Source organism: Pipistrellus kuhlii, unplaced genomic scaffold, assembly GCF_014108245.1.
Source record: "Pipistrellus kuhlii isolate mPipKuh1 unplaced genomic scaffold, mPipKuh1.p scaffold_m20_p_10, whole genome shotgun sequence".
In the NCBI taxonomy this organism is placed as follows: Eukaryota; Metazoa; Chordata; class Mammalia; order Chiroptera; family Vespertilionidae; genus Pipistrellus; species Pipistrellus kuhlii.
The window spans coordinates 24,002,980-24,021,803 of NW_023425405.1; the positions used below are offsets into that span (position 1 = coordinate 24,002,980).

Consider the following 18,824-nt stretch of genomic DNA (forward strand, 5'->3'; position numbering starts at 1 on the left):
CGGAAAATGGATTAATCCAGCCGGCTCACCAGGGCCTCAGTGGGGTGCGTGTGTCTTGAAGTAATGAATAACACACCCAAATTCACAGTGAATCTGATTCCCTCCAGTGCCCAAGCCAGCAAGGTGTGTTGATGGCTGGGCCACAGAGTACCGTTTAGTGTTTTACCTGACAGGACCCAACCACTGTAGCAGACAGGAGAGAGTACATTATGTCACAATCTGTATACATTCTGAGCTTTAGGAATCGTATTTTATAGTGGAGATAGAAGATTCACCCAAAGGTATGTGAAATTAAACCAAAAATAAGGTGAAGCCGTAAAGGACTACATCCCCTGCATAAACTCAAAGCTTCCTAAGCACTTGTAGAGCATAGTCTCTTACTAATGTGGACAGTTTATCTTTTCTTCAGTATTATGTAAATTACCATGAAAGCAGGGCCTCAGAAACAAGTTCCTAAATCAAATTGCCATATTTTAGCCTATGTAGTATTAAAATCTGGCCCCAACACAAATAGTGTTTTACATGGAACTAGAAACAGAAGCTTAACTGAATAGTAATAAAAAATCAGCTGAAATTACTGTTAGGAATAATTAATATCAAAAGGCATTCCGGGGGCTTTTATGAATGTCATTCCTTTCCTCATCTGTGGAATATTTTCTTAGGATTTACAATTTCAGATAGGCTTTTTCCTAAAAGAGACCTAGATTGTGTATGGTCAACAATTGTAGAGCTACTTTTAGTAATAGCTATTTTATCATAGAGAAGTCAAGACTAATTTATTTGACTTTCTAAGTAAAAAAATAAATAAATAAACCTTCCATACAGATTTCCTACAAATATATTTTATGCTAATTTTCAGAAATTGCTTTTTATGTCTGCATTATCAGATATATTAGAGCCATAATCCTGCTCAGAGGTAGATCACTCTAATATTATGATATCCTATGGGTTAGGGATGTGTGTGTGTGTTACTACTCGGGGGGTAGCAGCAAAGAGAACCTCAATGGTTTTCTTTTTTCATTTTCATGTTGGATAATATAATTTTAAAAATTACTAATATTTTCCTGTATTATGTCCAAGTGAGCTAGTCACATGATTAGGCAATCACAACTCATCATATATTATAGTGTTCTATGAAATAATACAATAATAAAAATATATAGTAGCAAAGCTATCTTTGTTCTTCATGGACTAATATAAAATATAAATAAATATCTCAAGTTAGGGTAAAATTACTTGGTTAAAATGTGCCTAAAACTTAATAACTTTAGTCTGAGACAGGTAAGTTTTTCTTAAATATTATTCAATTAAATATTTTGTATTTAAACTCATGCTCAAGTTAAATATTTTAGTCTTTTATTTTTAAGCAAATAAATTTAGTATGACTACAGTAAAAATAGTTAATGTTTTAGACTATGTGTTCTTATAGAACCCCCCCAGTGGTAATCCTATTAATAAAAGAGAAACATGCAAATTGACCATACCTTCACTATACCCACAAGCCACGCCCACCAGCCAAGCAGAGTGAGTATGCAAATTAACCCAACCAAGATGGTGGTTAATTTGCATATCCAGGCTAGAGTGAAGACTGAAGACAGTGTAGAAAGAAGCCAAATGCTGCAGAAGGGAGCAAAGCTGTGGAGAAACAAGCAAGAGGGGTAAGGGAGGGAAGCAGGGGAGTCAGGGAAAAGGGAGGGAAGCAGGTGGTGTGGTGATCTCAGCAGGAAGCCCTATTGCAGGAATCTTCCTGCAACAGGCCTCTTGTATTTATATAAATGCATGCCACTAAATCATGCCTTCATCTGCGGTCTTAGAGAGTAGCCTGTATTATACTAGGGGAAGAACCCTAGGCTGATTAAACCTAGGACCAAGTGCTGAGACCAAAGTAGTCCTGAGGGGTCCTGTTCTGACTGGGACCAGCTTTCAGGAGGCAGGACAAAGGCTCTGGCCTGGAGAGAAGCCCAACCAGACAGCTGTGGGCACTTCTCTGGCCTCTTGGCCAGAGCACCCACCCAAAAGACCTTCAGGCAGCCAGGAAAAGCCATGAGTTGCAAACAAAATTAGACTGAGTATGGAACTCAGAGTGAAACTGCATTCTGCCAGCCCCCAGCCCTGACCCTGACCCTGATGCAAGGCTTGAAAAGGGCACAGTACCAGGGCCTGCTGTATCCACCCACTGTGGTCCAGCTCAGTCCTGCTGGAGTGGCAGCCAGGGCACACCCTCACCGGCCCTGCTGGAGTTGCTGTGGGCAGTAGGCAAGTTCGCCTTTTCAAAGCACATACTCACTGAATGTTTACAAACTGGCTGTCCTGGCAGGGCTTTCAACTGCACATGATTTTTATACTTACATTTTTTACCAAAAAAAAAAAAAAAAAAAAAAAAAATATATATATATATATATATATATATATATATATATATATATATATATATATATATTATACAATCAATATATAAGTAGATTTTTATAATCACTCAATGTGATACAGTTTAAATATGCTATGGTTTGTTTGTTATGAACAGATATTCATCAGTTATGGCCATTGCTTGTAACTTCTAAGCACTGTAGTCTCTGGATGTTGGGGGTGGCAGGGGCGGGGGTGCGGTGCATTTCCATCCTGGTAAACCCTTCATAGTACTCAGTTCTGTATTGCTCAATAATACAGAACTCTTACTTACTTGCTTTTATTAAAAAAAAAAGGGGGGGGTGTGGGAGGGGGCTACCAGGCCAATGATGCTATAGCAGGTGTGTTGGGTCTCACTCTGTGGGGTGATCGATCTGGGGGCCCCACCATTGATTGCCCCACAGAGGGATGTCCAGGACACCAGCCAGCGATGCTGTGACCAGTGTGTGAGGCCGGCCAGTGTGAGCAATCACCCCACAGAGGGAGGACCAGACTAGCCAGGCGATCGTACCACACACCTGTAATCCACTGAGGGAGGCAACTGGTGGCGGCGGGGGGAGGGTTGTGGGGTGTTCAGCTTAGCTGCCGTTGTCTGGGAGAAGGTAAGTCCAGATAGGCCCTGATCTCAGGCCAGGGCTGGGGACCCTACCCAAGGGGTCCCAGATTGCGAGAGGATACTGGCCCGGCTGAGGAACCCCCTCCTCCCCTGAGTGCATGAATTGTCATGCACTCAGCCTCTAGTTTCCATATAACATGGGAGGGGATGCAGAAATGTGTGCAAGGATGCCATTAACAACAAGCAGGGGTGTTTCCTATACTGAAGTTTCTCTGTTAGGTGAGGCTTAAGGGATGTTAAACTAGATTTTTAAAACAGCTGTTTGTTCAAAGAAATGAGCATGGCATGAGGGAAAGAGCTAGGTGAAGTTAGCAAGGGATTTAGTCATTTCACAGTCATAGCACATAAGGAGAAAGATGAACTAAGATATGAGGGTGTTGGAGGGCCTTGCAGGCCATGCTAAAGAGCTTTCAGAAATAAAACAAAGTTTATTTTGGAAATATCTTTCTGTGTGGAGGATATATTCAAGGAAAATTATACTGGGAGATGGACATTGTCCATTAATGATGTTAGTACAATAGCCAGTGTGTGAGATGATGGTAACCTGTTGGTAGTAAAAAGTAAGCTTTGTGTTTGAAAAATATACATGTGCTGAATTTCACAGGATCATGAGCTGACTAATGGTAGGTGTGTGAGGAAGGGAGGGACTAAATAAAGTCCCAGATCTCTGTCCTGAGAACAGGGACAGTGGGGCCAGAGAAAGAATTACGGGTTGGACAAGTTGAGTTAAATATGTCTCTGGAAGGTCCATATGGATCAGTCATGAGGGTAATTAGATATTGGAGTCCAAATTTTATGGGCAAATGAATTCAGACTCCTCTGATATTCTTCTCATTCTAATATGACTTGTCAAGCACTTAAGAGCAAAACAACACATTGTAAGGAGAAATATTGCATAAAATGTGAGAGGCTGACCTTCATGAAAGGACTTTTAAGGTTTTATCTTCTTATATTTTTTGAAGTAGAAGTGATTTGCAGACTCTCTACATCATTTGTAAAGGATTTAAATATAGACAACAGTATGATGATCACCAGAGGGAATAGGGAAAGGGGAAATAGAAGGAGGTAAAGGGGGGATAAATGGTGATGGAAGGAGACTTTGTGGTGAACACACAATACAGTATACAGATGGAACCTGTATGTTGTATGCCTGAAACCTATATAATCCTATTAACCAATGGCTCCCAGTTAATTCCATAAAACTTTAAATAAGTAAATAGGATAATAAATAAATAGGTAAAAGGATTTAGAGAAGGCTCATTTGGTACTGTTACTCTAAATTAGATGTTATTAACATTTTGAAACCTATTTAACTATTTATTTAGGTCTAAACCACAGATACTACTATCTTAAAATAAAAAGCACTTGGTTAGAAGAAAAATATCAGATCCTACCTGGGTGCAGAAGAGATGAGATAGACAGTGTCTCACCAGAGTTAATGTCTATCAAGTACATATTACCAAGTCAAATAACAATGCTATAAATTTTTCGTATCAGCACAAAAATGTAGTTTAATATTCTCATTCTTTTGATCTGACAATTAAAACCTCTGTTATATGAGTAGCTGTACTTTAATGTATTTAATTAGTAATCAGTAATCCCTTGAATAAATAATAATTATTAGTTTTCAAAACTCATGGTTTATGCAAAAACATTTGATTAAAATGAAAAGTGTTTCAAACCATAGCAAATAATTCTGAAATAGATTACTAAGAAACATTTTATTATAAGTTTTTATTCCCTTCAGTAATTGATTTATTTGTGTGGAAGAAACTATCATAGAAATGCATAACAATTACATTTATTTGTAGGAAATGTATTCTTTGCTTTATCAAAAGCAAATTAACAAATAAACAAAATCCACTGGCTTCTCAGGACTATTCTATAGGAAAGGATAGGGGCTCCTTGGGAAAAAATGGCTGATTCCAGAACTGAGGAATAGGAAATACAAGATGAGCTTGGAGAATTTTGAAATGCCAAAAAGTGAGAGAAAGGAAAGAGAGAGAAGAGAAACGAGGAGGGTTGAAGGCAGAGGAGCAGGAGGAGGCAAGGTATAGAGCAACCCATCTGAAAGAACTCCCAAAAGCTAAAACTAGAATGGTTTTAGCAGTGACATATTAGATTAAACTCAAAAATGCAATGAAGATGAATAAATTTGTAACGCTATAAATAAATAATTGAATGCATGAATACATTCATGCATTAATGAATGCATGAATGAATGAATGAATGAATGAATAGAACACAATTTTCTTACAAAAGAATTCCAAGTAACATATGTAGACACTTCCCGTTCCAGGAGGTGCAGATTAATTCCCCTTGATTATGGGCTGGGCTATGGTGACTAATTTTCACAGGAAAGAGTACAGAAAGGAAAATAGTGTCTTTACAGTAAAGAAATTAAGCAGACATCACTCTCATCTACATCACTAGTGAGAAGTCATGTTCAAACTGTGCTTGCCCTGATGAGAGATGATAAGAAGGATACCACAATATGTGGTGTTTTTCATAAGCAACAGTCACCAGTCCAGTCCTAAAAAAACTTCATACCAACCTAAGCTAAAGAAGATTCTACAAAATACCTAACATGTAGTTCTTGGAGGGTCAAAGTTATAAAGGAAGAGGAAAGACTGAGAAAATGCTACAGATTAGAGGAGGCTGATGAAACGGGATGACTGAGTCCAATGTGAGAATCTTGATTGGATCCTGGAATAGGGGGGGGAAAAAAAAGGACATTTGTGAAAGGCAGTCTGTATGCAAGCGAATAGCATTATCCCTAAGTTAATGTCTTAGATTTGACAAATGTACAGGTTGTGGACAATGTTAATGTTAGAGGAAGTTGGGTAAAGGTTATATGTAACCTTGGTGCATGGAGGTCAATAAAACATATTAATCAGCTATAATATATAGGTTTCCTACATTATAAATATTGAACTCTACCATTATATATTTTGAAATAAAACCAAGTGAAATGACATTCTCCTCTCTTTCCCTCTTTCATATATATATATATATATATATATATATACACACACACATATGTGTGTTTATGTATGCACACAAATGTATATATACACACATATATGCACATAAAATTCATGGGTTATTCCATAAACTAGATAGATAAGTAAATGTATAAAATCTAGAAGGATACACACCAATATATCGCTCATTAACATTGGTGAGCTCTTATGTTAGGGCATTTTCTATTATATTTTTTTAAATTTCTTATCAACAATAAGCATCCTATATAATAAAAGCCTAATTGCTAAGTGTATGGTCAGCCTGTTGGCCATTCAACCAATCAAACCATAATATGTTAATGATATGCTAAGGCCACTATCCCATTCCTTATGACATGCATTGACCACCAGTGAGAAGATGCTCCAACTGGTAGGTAAGCTTGCTGCTGGGGTCTGGTCTATTGGGACTGAGAGAGACAGGCCAGATACACCATGGAACTCTCCCATGGTCCCTCCCCAGCTGGCCAACCTTCTGTGTCCCTCCCTGGCCCCGATCATGCACTGGTAGGGTCCCTCAACCTGCACCCCCTCGCATTCCATGACCTCTAGGGGGATGTTGGAGAGATGATTTTGGCCTGCTCCCACAGGCCAGGCCAAATTCATGCACTGGGCCTCTAGGGTATTATATAGTTTTTTAAATATAGCAAAGATATTTTTAAATATTAAAATCTTTAGATGGTAAAAACTTCTCCAACAAATCTTATCCAAATTCATAAAGTAGACTACGTGACAAAAAAAAAAAAAAAAAAAAAAAAAAAGAAGAAGAAGAAACTTTCTACCATGTTATTTGATGAAGTGGGCATGTTACCAGCTCTCAGAGTTATTGTTAGAAACAAAACTGGAATCACTATGTGATTTTGCATTCACTTTTTGACTAGCTATTATTGTTGTTCAGATTGCTTAAACAGTTCCACCATGCAGGTTTAATCACTGCCCAGAAAGCTTAATTCTAGGGAGTGATAAGCAATCAGGGTAATGGGGCGAAAAATGGTGGCTTGTCCCCAAATAACCACACCATATTATTTAGATGTCAAATAAAATCTTAATGTATTTCTGTAGGAAACAAAACTAAATTATGGGTGTTTCAATACCTCAGACTCTCTTAAATGTGTATGGTATGTACTTATGTATACATTGTATGTCATAAATTATCTCCAGGAATTTTGTAATTTCAAGGTCAACTCTAAGATCATAGCCACACACTGATGTTGTGAAAGCAAATAACCATTGAAAAAATATTATCTTTGATTATATAATGAGAGAGAACTGAGTTGCAAAGCACTTTGTCAGTTTTTCCTCTAACCAATGACCACTGACCATTGTAAGATGAGGCGTGGTGGCTTGAATAGCATCCTTTAATGTTTTTGTTAATATCCTAGGACTGACTATCTAAAGGAAACAAAACAAAAACAAAACAAAAAACACTATTCCCATTCTGTCACTTTTTTCTTTGCTCTAAATGCAAGGAAGAGAGACATCAACATTTGCATAAGTCACTATTCTACATCTAAAACTGAATATAGAATTTGACTTAGGAGAAGATAAAGGAAGGATAAATTGTTCCTTCTATCTAATCTCAGAGAACATGAATGGAAAATATGTTATGTCAATTAATATATATTGAAGGTGTATAAAACCAGAATGTGTTGTTGTTCAGCTGTCACTGATATAAAATTGAGTACTGATTTAATTTTTAGAATTCAAAATTTATCCCTTCCTTTTCCCTTATGAACTTTTCAAGAAAAAAAAGTGATATCTACTAGATTATCATTATCAAATTCTACTTTTTCTCCTTTTTATCTTTCACCCCAGATGATAAAGATATTTTACTTGGAATTCATCTGGGACAGTATAGTTGATTAAGCTCAAGTCTAATTGGTTTGCAGTCCCAGCAGAAACCAAAATTTAATGGCTATGTTTTTCCCATACTACATAATAAAAGAGTAATATTCAAATTAACCATCACTCCACTACACCCACGAGCCATGCCCACCAGCCAATCAGAGCGAGTGTGCAAATTAACCACAATCAAGATGGCTGCCACTAGAGAGAGTGGGAGGGAGGCTTGGGTTTCCCTGACAATGGAGGAAGCCAATCTTTCCACACACCCTGGCTGGCCCAGGCCTCCACTCAAGGATACAAAGTTTTAATTATATAAGATAAATCCCAAGAAAAATGGCAGCAGCCATAGAGCTGGAGAGAGCAGTCTAGGGTTGCCCCCAGTGACAGAGGATGCCAAGCTTTCTACCTGCCCTGGCTGGCCTAGGCCTCCATTCCAGGCAACAAAGTTTCAATTATAGAAGATAAATATATATCCCAGATACCAGGGCCTCAGCTTGGGTTGCTGAGTGTCATGGCTGGCCTGCAAACCACCACAAGCCCCTCGAACAGGCTATCCCATGCCCCAAGGGAATCCCCGCCCTGATCCTTCAGGACAAACCAGCTGGCCCCCACCCATGCACAAGGCATCTATCCTATCTAATAAAAGAATAATATGCAGATTGACTATCACTCCAACACACAAGATCAAGACAGCTGCCTCCATATAGCCAAAGATCCTGCCCCCATATGGACACAAGATGGCCACCATAAGATGGCCAGCAGGGGAGATAGTTGGGGGGGGGGGGGTACCAGGACTACAAGGGAGGGCACTTGGGGGCAACCAAGCCTGTAGAGGAGAGCAGTTAGGGAATACCAGGCTGGCAGAGGAGGGAAGTTGGGGGCAAACAGGCTGTCAGGGAGGCAGTTAGACATCAATCAGGCTGGAAGAGGAGTGGTTAGGGGGTGATCAGTCTAGCAGACAGAAGTGGTTAGGGGCAATCAGGAAGACAGGCAGGCGAGCAGTGGGGAGCCAGCCATCCTCGATTGTGAGGGGATGTCCGACTGCCCTATATAGGCAGTGGGATATCCCTCGAGGGGTGCTAGATTAGAGATAATGCAGGCTGGGCTGAGGGACAACCCCCATGCACGAATTTCATGCACCAGGCCTTTAGTAGTAAATAAACTTCTATGATTTATAGTCTCAGAGAAGAGAATTCTGTAGATTAAGAAAATCTTGTTATTGACAGTAAAGAATGGAATATAAGAATTATAACTTAAATGTCAAAGTTAAAATTTTCTCTCTGAACTTTTTAAAATACAGGAATTCTCTATACTATTTTTTTAAAATGCCAATATTTAATATAATGGGGTAAACATTTTTAAAAAATTTAAAATCTATCAATGATTTGAAGGAAGAACATAGGTTTTCTTTCTTTTAATTTTTAAATTTTATTTTATTATACTATATATTTTTAATTTTTATTGAACTCATTAGGGTGACATTGATTAATAGATTGTAAAAGTTTCAGGTGTATAATTCTATTGTATTGTGTTCATCATCCAAAGTCAAATCTCCTTCCATCACCCTTACCCCAAATTCAGAGACAGTATTGTGATTTTAAAGTAACTAGAGGCCCAGTGCATTCGGAGGGGGATCCCTCAGCCCAGACTATGCCCTCTCCCAGTCTGGGAGCCCTGGGGAATTGGCCTGTGCCATCAGTCGGACAACCTTAGTGCTGCCACAGCGGCAGAAGAGGCTTCCACCACCACTGCTTCACTAGTCAGCCATGAGCCTGGCTTTTGGATGAGCAGTGCTCCCCCTGTGGGAGCACAATGACCTCCAGGGACCAGATCCTACATTGAGCATCTGTCCCCTAGTGGTCAGTGCATGTCATAGCAACTGGTTGTTCTGCTGTGTAGTCGATTTGCATATTAGCCTTTTATTATCTATCTATCTATCTATCTATCTATCTATCTATCTACCTATCATCTAAAAACCTAAGCAACCATTGCAACTGAATGGATGACTGAACAAGCTGCATCAGGTAATTAGGTCTGCAGGGAGGTTAATGAGGGGAAACCAAATGATCAAGCAGCAGGCTGCTTGGGGTGACCAGGCAAGCAATGGGGGGCTGTGAGGGGTGACCAGGCTGGCAGGGCGGCGCTGTTTGAAGGCAACCAGGCAGTGCAGGGTGCAGTTAGGGATGACCAGGCCAGTGGAGGTGGCATTTGGGGGTGACCAGGCTGGCAGGAGGAGCAGCAAGGGTGATCAGGGCAGTTTGGGGTGAGTAGGCTGTCAGGGGTTCTGTTGAGGGTGACCAGGCCAGCAGGGGTGGGGCAGTTAAGGGCGATCTGAGAGGCAGGCAGGTGAACAGTTAGGATCCAGCAGTCTCTGATCGTGAGAGGGTTGTTCGACTGCTGGTTTAGGCCCAATCTCCAGGATTGTGCCTAAACCAGATGTTGGACATTCCTCAAGGGGTCCCAGATTGGAGAGGGTACAGGCAGGGCTGAGGGGAAAACCCCCTACACACACACACACACACACACACACACACACACACACATTCCATGCACGAATTTTATGCCCTGGGCCTCTAGTATAGGATAATGTCTTATTATGGGAAAGGCCTCTAATTCATTTTTTTTTTTTTTTTTAGGTAAAGGGAGGGCAGTATTTTCACTTGAGCCTGAAGCTAAAATTGCCCTTAGCTCAAAAATCTGCATACAACTGAGATACAACTTGGTGAGGTTCATTCTGAACCTCCACAGTGTTCTATTATGTGTATAAGTATTGGGAACCATCTTATTTCTTTAGTGAAAGGAACCTTTTGTTATGTTACAATGACTAACTTTATCTCATGAGTTGTGTATTGGCTTCAAGCCTGTATCAAGTATTTATGCAGCAACTTCAGCTCTTCTGTTCAATATTTACCTGGCATATTTTTTTATTTTATTTTCTCTAAATATTTTTAGATTTTTATGTATTAGATAGGAATAGCCCATGGACACAGAAAATAGTCTGGTGAAGGCCTGGAAGGGGCGGGTGCAGGGTGAAGGAAATCAATGGGAAACAAAAAAATTAAAACAAAGGCATACCTGAATACTTTCCAGAATAATGATACATTTTAAATAAAGGAAAATAACTTAGTTGGAAGAGTTTTATGTGAAATAATGTAAGTAATTGCTCTACATTGTACTGTATATTCTTGATTCCTCTCAAAGAGATATTATTGTAATTGACCCTATGTTCACTTAATATTAATTGAACCTATGTTCACTGACTGCAGGACTGACTTTTGCCCTGCTGACCCAGCACTGACTGCCACGAAGGCTGCTATCAGGCCCTGGTTTTTTCTCCCTGCCTCTGTCTGGGCCTGATAGCAGTCTCCTTGGCAGTCAGTGCTGGGTTGTCCTGGTGACTTCGGTGTTCAATGGACCCTTCAGTCATTTTGGATCTTATGGACCCTGGCTCGTTATATATATAGATTAGAGCTATCCAGTTTGACTAGGTTCTCTATGATTTCAAATTAAAAGCCAAATAAGTGGATTTTAAAATACTTTTAATGACAAAATTCTAATTATGAGAAGTTAGCTTCTATTTGTACTCAAAGCTTGATCTTTGGATTGGAAAGGTACTGACCAATATGGCATAATAAATTACATCATTCCATTTCCATTTCAGGGGTACATTAAGTATCCGCTATAAAACAAATCCCCACCATCACCTCCTTTTTGAGCGTGGTGACAAAATTATTTATACTTCTAAAAACTTCATATAATTTTGTCTTCATTGAAATTACCTAAAATCAAATTAGAAATTTTCTAGTCACGATATAGACTAGATATTTGTTCTCTTAAATCATTTATGGCTAAAGCTCAGTGTAGTAAAAAAGATGAGTAGCCGGATTTTCCCTTCTTAAGGCAGGGAGCTAACATGAAATTGCAGACAGATGTGAAGCCCAGGAGCAAATGGTAAAAAGCTTCTTTAAGTTCAATTAGCTATAAACTCAGAGCACTATCATGAAATTTACTCAAAATGTAGTAAGATATATATATAATAAAAAAAAAAAATTTAGAAGTTGAATATATCACCAAACCCTGAATTCAAGTATTTTCATTATTTTGTCAAAGGTAAGCTAATTTGTGAATAAAATGTGTATTTTAAAATCATAAGAATTAGCCTCATTTAAAAAGGAAGACATTAAGATTTCATTATACTGCAGGAATTAAATCTTTTACTTATTTCAATAAACTCTAGACTCCCAAATTTTATATACTTAAAAATTTGAAGTATATAAATCATGGATGGCATTTGTCTTAATCAACATAATTACAATTGAAGACCATTATTTTTAAATACATTTTTATTGGTTTCAGGGAGGAAATAAGAGGGAGAGAGAGATAGAAACATCAATGATGAGAAAGACTCATTGATTGACTGCCTCCTGTACACCCCCTACTGGAGATTAAGTCCCCAATCTGCACATGTGCCCCAACCAGGAATCCAATTTTGACCTCCTTGACTTTTTGGTTCATATATAGATACTCAACACTGAGCCACAGGGGCAGGGCTGAAACCATTCTTTATGACTACTTCCAATACAATCCACACAGGACACACAATCAATCAAAAGAAGAAATAGGACAAGAATCCAGGACTCCATATTTCTCAGCATAAAACCTTTCTTATTTTTTTCTGTGCAGACAATGGTTGGAAATAGATTTACTTCACACCGGATGGCAACACACAAAAACTGAACTCTAATATGTTTGTTTGTTTTTCTTATTTCAGGGGCTGATGTTATCAACTTTGATGGCCATGTTGTGTTGCCATATAGATTCAGAAACAAGAAGATGAAAACACTGAAAGATGTCATTGCCTTGAAATTTAAAACCACTGAGAGTGAAGGGGTGATCTTACATGGGGAAGGACAGCAAGGTGATTACATTACATTGGAACTGAAAAAAGCCAAATTGGTCTTCAGTTTAAACCTAGGTATGTTTCAACTTTTGGCATCATTCTTTCCATGTATTAATATTTTCATTAGAGAAGTATTAATGTTATTTAACCCTTAAAATGTAAATTATAAAAAATGTTTACATTGTTATCAGTTCAGTTTATCCCACAGTGGTTTCTACAGTATATATTGATGTATTGATATACTTATTTATTAAAAATATATATGCAAAACACCTGTAGTATTATACAATGTGTACATTAGCATCTGAATACATTGGTGAATAAATAGAGAAGGACCTTGGGTTCAAAAAATGTATGACCTGGTGGAGGAGTAAGATAGTGTCTTGTGTGTTATTATCTTAAAATAACTAAATCACAATAAATGATGTCAAATAATAAGTATAATTGACCTTTGAACTACATATAAACCTTCCCTCAGTAGAAAACTCACATGTAACTTTTGACTAAAGTCAGTTCTTTGCATAGGCAAATTCAACCAACTATGGATTAAAAAAAGTATTTTCTATTGGAGGTTGGGAATCTGAGGTAAGGAATCTGAGGTTGGAATCTTATGTTAGAATGCTAAAATCTGTTTTTTATTCATGATTGGTTGAGTCCAGCATACAAAGAGTTGATTGCATTGAATGAGTAAAAACTTCATATAAGTGAGCCCACCGAGTTTAACCATAGTATGAAATCAATTAAATGGGCTAATATAATACTGCAGAGATAAGAGGGATCAATATTAGAATATGAAGTGAGAAAGGTCCTCTATAAGATGTTCAAGTTGCTGTCAGGGACAAGGGGAAGAGCTTTTAAAGTAAGCATTCACTACAGACAGAGCCCTTCCTTGCTGTTCCTTAAGCAAGGAAGAGGGTGTAGAGGCAGTGAGTAATTGAGAGAGACGATGAAATCTGAAAGTTAGGAATTGTTCAAATCCTGTCAGAACCTGTTGAGCAGGGGTGTGGGACCGTTTTTCTACCAAGGGTTATTTGGATATTTATAACATTATTTGCAGGCCATACAAATTAATCAACTTAAAAATTAGTCTGCTATATTTGGAGGGGGAAATTAAACTAACTCATACCTAATGTATTGACAGGGATAGACTAAATGATTTAACAGGCCTTATGCAGCCCATGAGAGGAACATTCTCCACCCCTGCTGTAGAGCATGGCACAGGGTTAGGTACTTTTTTAAACATGGGATGTTTACTGAGACCTCTATAAAGATAATGGTTCCATCCGCATGAGAGTTGAAGATGGACTCCTCGGGTACAAGACGAGCTGGCTCTGTTTTTCAGAAGGTGGCTGTCAGTGGAGATGCTGAAAAATAGGTCTACTGTGGAGATGATTTTAGTGGCATTTTCAGCATGATTTGTAATGAATTGGGTGTTTAGTAAGAAAGGAAGAGATTAAGTAAAAGGTAATTTCTAGGATACAACTTTGGTGCCAATAGATGTTAAGTGCCATTTTCAGAACTAGAGAAAGCTCTATTTTCTCTGTAGAGGAACATTAGTTTAGAGGATCATTAGTTTCCTAGACATTTCCTCTAGGAACTACGGAGCAGAGTTCTGTTTGGACAGGGTGCATTTTAATTTCTGATTGATCATCATCAAAGTTGAGATTTCTCTTAGAGTGACATGCCTGAGATTGAGAGGAGAAGGTGCTGTTTGGAGACTAAGTCGGGGGCAATGGATAGGAAGAAATAAGAATATGTGATGTTAGAGACAAAGAAAAGAAAATTGGTGCTTACTGTGTTGAAGTCTCTTAAAATGTCACATAAGAAGACAGAAAGGGGAGGTTACTGCTTAGCAATATAGAGGTTACTGGTGATTTACTATCAGAATAATATGGATGTAATATAAAAAAATGACTAAAAAGAAATAGACCACACTCTTTACAAAAGTGGACATAAGTGCTAATGTTTTACATATAAATTATTCACAGTATTCTCTACTCTTACTATTGAACATGTATCTGTGTGTTACCAAGGGGAAAATTTAGTCCTAAATAATTTTTGAAACAGGTTCAATAGGAGTTAAGAAGACAATATACAAATGACGTATCAGAGAGAATTATACATTTGAAACATATAATTTTGATGGAAAAAATTAAGTTAATAAGGAGGAAATTAGGAGAGAAACCCAGGGGGGGAAAAGTGAGTTATTTTTAAAATATATATACACACATAGCAACTGGATTATATCTTTAAAAGTTTATAGTTTTCACACTTTTCTCTTAAAAATGTGAAATATACAGAGCCACTATGCTTTTATAAAGGTGTGACATTACATTACTGTTCTGAAACAAGTAATTGCTCATATGACACACACTCTCTCTCTCTCTCTCTCACACACACACACACACACACACACACACACACACACACACACTCTGCCCTAGAGAGCAGTTTACTTAAGGGCTTTTATTGACTGACTGAAGTTTATGGCTGCCATGGAAACAGTCACTCATGCACTGTCCCTTTTTAAGGCCATTACCTAAATGTCAGGTACATCAGGAACATCTGCTGCTTAGTCTTCTAGTCTAACTACTTAAATAAAACTTAATGTAGCCTTTCACCTGAATTATTATTTCTTTTCTTCTCCCTTCCTCCTCCACATACACCCACAATCATCATATTTGATTTCATGACTAAAGAAAGAAATTTGATCTAGGAAATCCACAAAAAATGTCAGATATAGGTATCATTAGCATCTTAAATATGGGGAAAGGGGGACATAATTATTCATGCATTTCTGTGTTTTTCTTATTTTATTATTTTCATTCTGAAACAATATTATATTTTATAGATTTTATTTTCACCCTACCATTAAAAGTAATATTTCATTAGATAAAATAGAAAGTGTATAAAGTACATACACAGCATCTCCAGATGATCTTAGTAAACATTTTGAATTCTCACAGCCTTTCTCTCTTATTTGTAGTCTTATTTCTATGGATATCTTATTTCAAAACTAGCTTAAAGCTACATATATATTTTTGCAGGTTGTTATTTTAAAGTATAACTTCTACACTTTTCCATGTCACTAAATATTACATTGTGCTTAAAGTTATGGTATTTAGATTCAGAGGAAATTGACAATTGTCATGATGCATGTTCTTGACAAAAAATAACCACACTATCCTCAGTAATAATAGACTGTTAACAGGTACTATTTAATGAATATTTACCAAAGGCCAGGAAGTATGCTAGGGATTTGCATGCACTAAGTAATGTAATCCTCACAGCAACCTTGTAAAGCAGGTACTATTATTTTCCCTTTTTTACATCTGAAGAAACAAAAGACCCAGAGAAGTTGTCAACTTGCCCAGCATCATTGAACAGCAGAAGCTGGGCCCTTTGGCCTCAGAGCTCATGGGACACTGACTTCAACAGGAACCACATTTTTTAAACTCATTATTTTTAAGGGAACAGATATTTTCATCTTTATTAGCTTTTATGAACTTTGAACATAAACCTTTTTGTATAGTCACATGCTGGTTTTCCTTATAGCAACTCCAGTAGACAAAGCATCAACCCATAGTGGGTGTTTTCTCTTTTTTTCTTCCTTTCTTCCTTCCTTCCTTCCTCCCTCCCTCCCTCCCTCCCTCCCTCCCTCCCTCCCTCCCTCCCTCCCTCCTCCTTCCTCCCTCCCTTCCTTCCTTCCTTCCTTCCTTCCTTCCTTCCTTTCTTTCTTTCTTTTGTGTGTGTGTGTGTGTTTTAATTTATTTTTATTGTTGAGTCTTACAGATGTTCCTCATTCCTCCTTCTCCCTCATGTTAGCCCCCCTCCACTGAGCTCCCGCCCCGCCCAGTCCTTCATGACACAATTGTTGGTCTCCATGAGCTATGCATATATGCATATACTAAATTCTTTGGTTAATCTCTTCCCAATCCCCCTTCCTCCTCCCTTCCCTATGGATCTGTGAGCCTGATCCATGTTTCCATGTCTCTGAACCTATTTTGTTCATCAGTTTATTTTGTTAATTAGATTCCACATACATAAGTAAAATCATATGGTATCTGTCTTTCTCTGACTGGCTTATTTCACTTAACATATAATCATCTCCAGGTCCATCCATGCTGTCGCAAAGGGCAAGAGAACCTTCATTTTTTACAGCTGCAGAATATTCCACGGTGTAAATATTCCACGGTGTAAATGCACCACAGCTTTTTTATCCATTCATCTGCTGATGGGCACTAGAGCCATTAGTGTTTCAATGAAATGCCTTCTTCTACCCAGAGCCATGGTGTCATCACTTTATTTCTTTTCCACTCCCATGGTGCAGGAAGCAACCAGCTTGGCCCCATCTATGGCCACACGTCCGTGATGATGGGGAGCCTGCTGGATGATCACCACTGGCACTCCGTGGTCATTGAGCGCCAGGGCCGGAGCATTGACCTCACGCTGGACAGGAGCGTGCAGCACTTCCGCACCAACGGGGAGTTCGACTACCTGGACTTAGACTACGAGGTGAGCTTGAGGACATACAAACTGTGGTCAATGTCGAGTGGCTGCCTCAATCTCCCACTTGTATTATTGTTAATTATGTGCCTTCCTGCACCATTTTCATTTTATTCTCCACAGAAAAATCAACTTATAATTTCAATTAGGTTATCAATATGTCATTTTATTCTTTTATAAACTTCAAATCATAAATATTTGAAATATTTTTAATATCTTGGTGCCAAAGTAACAATTTGAAGAGAAAGAACGTCTATCATGTTATCAGGATTATTTAATAAATCCTGAATAAATTTGTTATAATCTTTCCATTTCTCATTCATTGTAATATAAATTACACTATTTTACTTCATCATACACAGTATTATAAATGAAGAGTTGCCTAATATTTATTACAAAATATTAAATAAGAAACCCTGAGTTCTGATTTATAGTAGGCCATTTATAAACTTATAACTATTAATAGTTCTTTTTGACAAGTTCGACTTTCTCAGATATAATTGTCACTAAAGGAGTTAAAATAGATAGTATTTTAAAGAAATTATCCTTAAATAAAAAAGGCTATTTCTTATCCTCCAAATGATCAAAGATTAAGGAAGCTATGATATTGGTCCAGTAAAATATTCAGGTAGGCATATTAGGTATTTTAATGAATTATTTGCAGAGCAATTCAACCTTTAAATGTCCATTAAAAAAGTTAATCATTTATAGTAACAAGAATTCTGTGATAACATAATAATCACAGCATAATGTATACCAAGAAAAAAGGGATAATGCTAAATGAACAAGCAACGCATAGCAGTAAAATGAACAGGATGAAATATTAATCAGCCAGAGGTTTATGAACTCATGAATTCATGGAACTCTTGATGTCTTATTAACTTTCCACAGCCATCTTAGACTCTTCTATAGTGGTTAGACCCAAACAACGTAATAAACGTTTATTCCCTAAGAACTCAGTAGCCATGTGAAAAACAAAATACACATAAAATGAAAGGGCAAATTTTAATTTTATTTTATTCCTATGATAGTAATTATTTACTAACAGGCTGTGTGCACCTGCACCGGGCAACTCCCCAGACTTTGGAATCAGAATTGACACTGACTTTGTGTTCACTTTACACGTGACACTGATTTTATCAGCACAACTTCAACAGGACAGGACATCGTCAAAAGCAAAGTAGCAGGATGTTGGAGCAGTGAATCATGTATGTCAGTTATACTTCATTAGACTACACATTAAAAAAAAAAACACCCTATGTTTATTCTCTTTCATACAAAAGGAGCCCCTAGGCAGGTAGCCCTGTGTGCAAATGGCAGCATCATGGTCATCAAGACCCCCATCTCTCTCTCCTCTTGCTAGTCCATCCCCACTGCAGAAGACTCCAAGGTTGCTATTAATTCCATGTTGCTTTCTAGCCCATGGGGAGGAGAGAGAGGGAAGAAAAGTCATTCTAACTTTAGTCTTGGAGTCCCACACAGACCTTTCATTTAAATCTCATGAAACCAAAACTTTCTTCAAAGAGGTTGG

The 18,824-nt window shown here is 37.9% G+C and overlaps 1 protein-coding gene across 1 annotated transcript in view; it reads left to right on the forward strand.

Annotated features, from left to right (window-relative positions):
- Nucleotides 1-18,824, forward strand: part of CNTNAP2 (contactin associated protein 2) — a 1,655,787-nt gene that overhangs the window by 745,595 nt on the left and 891,368 nt on the right. Inside the window, exons 5-6 of the mRNA XM_036429148.2 lie at nt 12,659-12,862; nt 17,118-17,302. Of these exons, the coding sequence (XP_036285041.1) occupies nt 12,659-12,862; nt 17,118-17,302 (389 nt within the window). The remainder of the gene's footprint in view (nt 1-12,658; nt 12,863-17,117; nt 17,303-18,824) is intronic.